The sequence below is a fragment of the Myotis davidii genome, unplaced genomic scaffold, assembly GCF_000327345.1.
Source record: "Myotis davidii unplaced genomic scaffold, ASM32734v1 scaffold96, whole genome shotgun sequence".
In the NCBI taxonomy this organism is placed as follows: Eukaryota; Metazoa; Chordata; class Mammalia; order Chiroptera; family Vespertilionidae; genus Myotis; species Myotis davidii.
The window spans coordinates 1,202,422-1,205,265 of record NW_006289416.1 but is presented as its reverse complement, the minus strand read 5'-3'; the positions used below and the strand labels follow the sequence as shown (position 1 = coordinate 1,205,265).

General features: G+C 49.2%; 1 protein-coding gene across 1 annotated transcript in view; it reads right to left on the bottom strand.

Moving 5' to 3' along the window:
- TMEM200C (transmembrane protein 200C) overlaps positions 1–1,134 on the bottom strand; it is an 11,208-nt gene extending 10,074 nt beyond the window's left edge. Inside the window, exon 1 of the mRNA XM_015562674.1 lies at positions 6–1,134. Within this exon, the coding sequence (XP_015418160.1) occupies positions 6–236 (231 nt within the window). The 5' untranslated portion in view covers positions 237–1,134. The remainder of the gene's footprint in view (positions 1–5) is intronic.
- Between the last annotated feature and the right edge of the window lie 1,710 nt (positions 1,135–2,844).

Below are 2,844 nucleotides of genomic sequence, written 5' to 3'. Positions count from 1 at the left end.
TTGGCCTTGGGCCAGTAACCCACCACGGCCATGGCGATGCCCACCAGCAGCACCAGGATCCCGCAGAGGGCGATGAGCCCCGAGATGGAGCACAGCTTCAGCTTGCCCTTCACCACCACCACGTCGTTCTTGCGCCTCTTCTGGACTTTCCGCTTGCGCTTGGGAACCTGGCTGGGAGGGCGGAGGGGATCCTGCTTCCGGGCGGAAATCCTCAGCAGGCCGCCGGTGGCGATCATGGCGCGCCGGTGGGGTGCGGGGCTAGCCCCGGGGGCGGAGGCTTGCGCAGGGGGGGCGCCCGCTGCCCGCTAGCTGCTCCGCCACCTCCTCCCGCTGCAAAGCAGAGGAAAACAGTCAGGCTTTCGGCTTGGCTGCAGCACCATGCCGCGCGCTGCCACTGTCCTGCTCCCCCCAGCCCTCCACAGGTGTGCCTCCTCCCCAGGCACACTAAGGGGAGTGCGGCCTAGAGAGACCAGGGGGATGGGGTCGGAGGACTGGGGAGACACAGCGTTGTTGCAAACATTGATAGAAGGCGGTAAGACACTTTGAGAGAAGCCTTCTTCCCTCCCCCATGCCTCCATTCACACACACTCTACGGCTAACATTCCAGCTTCTTCATTTCAAACTCTCCTGGTTGGCAGCCAACAGAGCTCTGACCATTAGGAGACACCAAATGTGGGGACTCAGCGTAGCAGTTGAGGACTTTCCAGGCAAAAGCCATCCCCGCGGTCCTCCTGGAGTCAGAAGATTCCCAAGGGATTTGCCGCAAGAATTTCAACTCTCACCCTAAGCCAATAATTTGTCAAGGTTCAGTCATCAGTCACTAAAACAGCCCCCAAAGTTACTATGTTGCACAAAGGGGATTCATTTCACGGGGTGAAAATTAAAGGTCATACATATGCTGGCAGCTTATGTGCCCCAGGTCATTAATAGAGAGCCCACTGCTGGCAGAACACCAGAGAGAGGTGCCAATGCTCTGACAAATATCTGCACAAAGACGTCTTCCACCTATGACTGTTCCCACAGCTAAAGGCAAGCAGATCCCTTTCGTAGCCTTTTCATCATCTCTTTTCTGCAACATCTGGACAGCTTCTTGGAGTGGAATATTTAGTTTTAGGTAACCGGTTATGTAACGCAGCTCTTCCTCTGGCCTGCTCGCCTCCCTCGAGGAGCTCCCATACAGGTATCATATGCTAGTCCTCTTCCGGGGGGTTTGAGAGGTCCCCAGAATCTCCAAGAGAAAGATCTCTTTATTCTGTGGGAAAAGTACCACAGAATAAGCTTTACGCGTCTGCCATAAAAGCTTTCTGGCCCCTTATTAATGTGTCAACACTTTCCAGAATCCCAAAATTCAAATGAGTAGGCAGTTAACTAGGCACAGCATAATAATGATGATTTGTAAAATGACATTTCCCCAAGCGAGAACACATTTTCTTCATCTTTTTCTCATGAGGTCATTTTTTTTTTTTTTTTTTTAGGAAGGGAGGGTGACAACCATCAGTGAATGACTATCCTATAGGAAGTTTAGTTGTTTATAATAAAGCTGCGGTTCTGTACATGCAGATGTGTCTTTGTGGATATCTGTTAGCTTCTAAAAATGAAAGGCTTCGGTATCACTCACAAGCCTTTTGGCATTTTATCCTTTAGAAAGTAATTCATGTGTCAGAATAAATTACCCTTTGAAAAGGTGGGATGATTTAGGTAGAATTTTGCTTTTAATTGGTGCCTGGGTGAAGAGCTTTGGCCCTCGATGCCCTCCATTATATCAATATAGGCAGGATGTTTTCTCCACCCGAGGAAAAGCAAATGGTAATCAGCACTTTAGAATGTTTGCAAGTCAATATCTCCTGAGAATTTAGTTGGTTTTCAGTAAGGAGAAATACTAGGTAGGTTAGAGAGGGGTCAGTAGAGAGAATACATCTATAATAATTTTGTTTTAAAGAAACTGCACAAGTACAGATTGTTTTTTTTTAAAAAAAAAAAAAAACCACACACAAAAAAAACAGAGTAGCTTATTGTCCATCTGACCCCCCCCTCTCCCAGTAAGCACGTTTATTATGTAGTTGTAACACAGACACTAATGTTTTAAGTGATCCCTAGACTCTAGCATCTTATCTGGAGATCTGTGCTTATTTTAAGGATTTAGGAGCCAGACATTTTAGAAACAAAACCGGACTCGGTTGGCAGGTGACTCTCCCAGATGAGAGAAAGGGCTAACATTTTGTTGGGCATCCATAGGGTGCACCAGGTCGCTGGGTGCCTTGGGGAGGAAAGCCCCACCATGTATTTCTCCTGGGGCGTTGGCTCTGGGTAGCCTGTAAGGAAGACTGGATTTCAATCACCCTTTACAGAAGATCTTTAAGATTACTTTCACAGCTAGTAATTAACTCCCTGGTTTATTTTTCCTCCGCTCTGTGGAAAGCTGGGCTTCTTTCTAACATTCACCATCTGACATGAGACACTAAGGCCAGTGGTCGGATGTGAGGGAAGACCACTTCTGAGGCTTTTTTTTTTCTTCTTTCATACAGAACGAGGGAAAACTAACTTAGCAGTCGAGGTTGGCTACCCTCGAAATTGGCTGCCCAGTGCTGGTCTTTCTATGGTTAAGGAATGGAGGATGGGGGGGAGTCTAAAAATACAACTGCTTCCCTGAGACACATGCAAGTTCGCGGCTCATGATGGATTGAGCCCCACTCTGTGTGAGAGGCTCGGCGCCCACAGGCGGGGAGCGCCCTGCCCTGGCCCGGCCTCGACCCAGGTCCTCGACCCCCGCCCCCTGCTCGGCAGGGCAGCGAGCCCCTGGCCCCGCGCTTTCGTCTGCAATTTATTAATGTTGGAGTCACATGA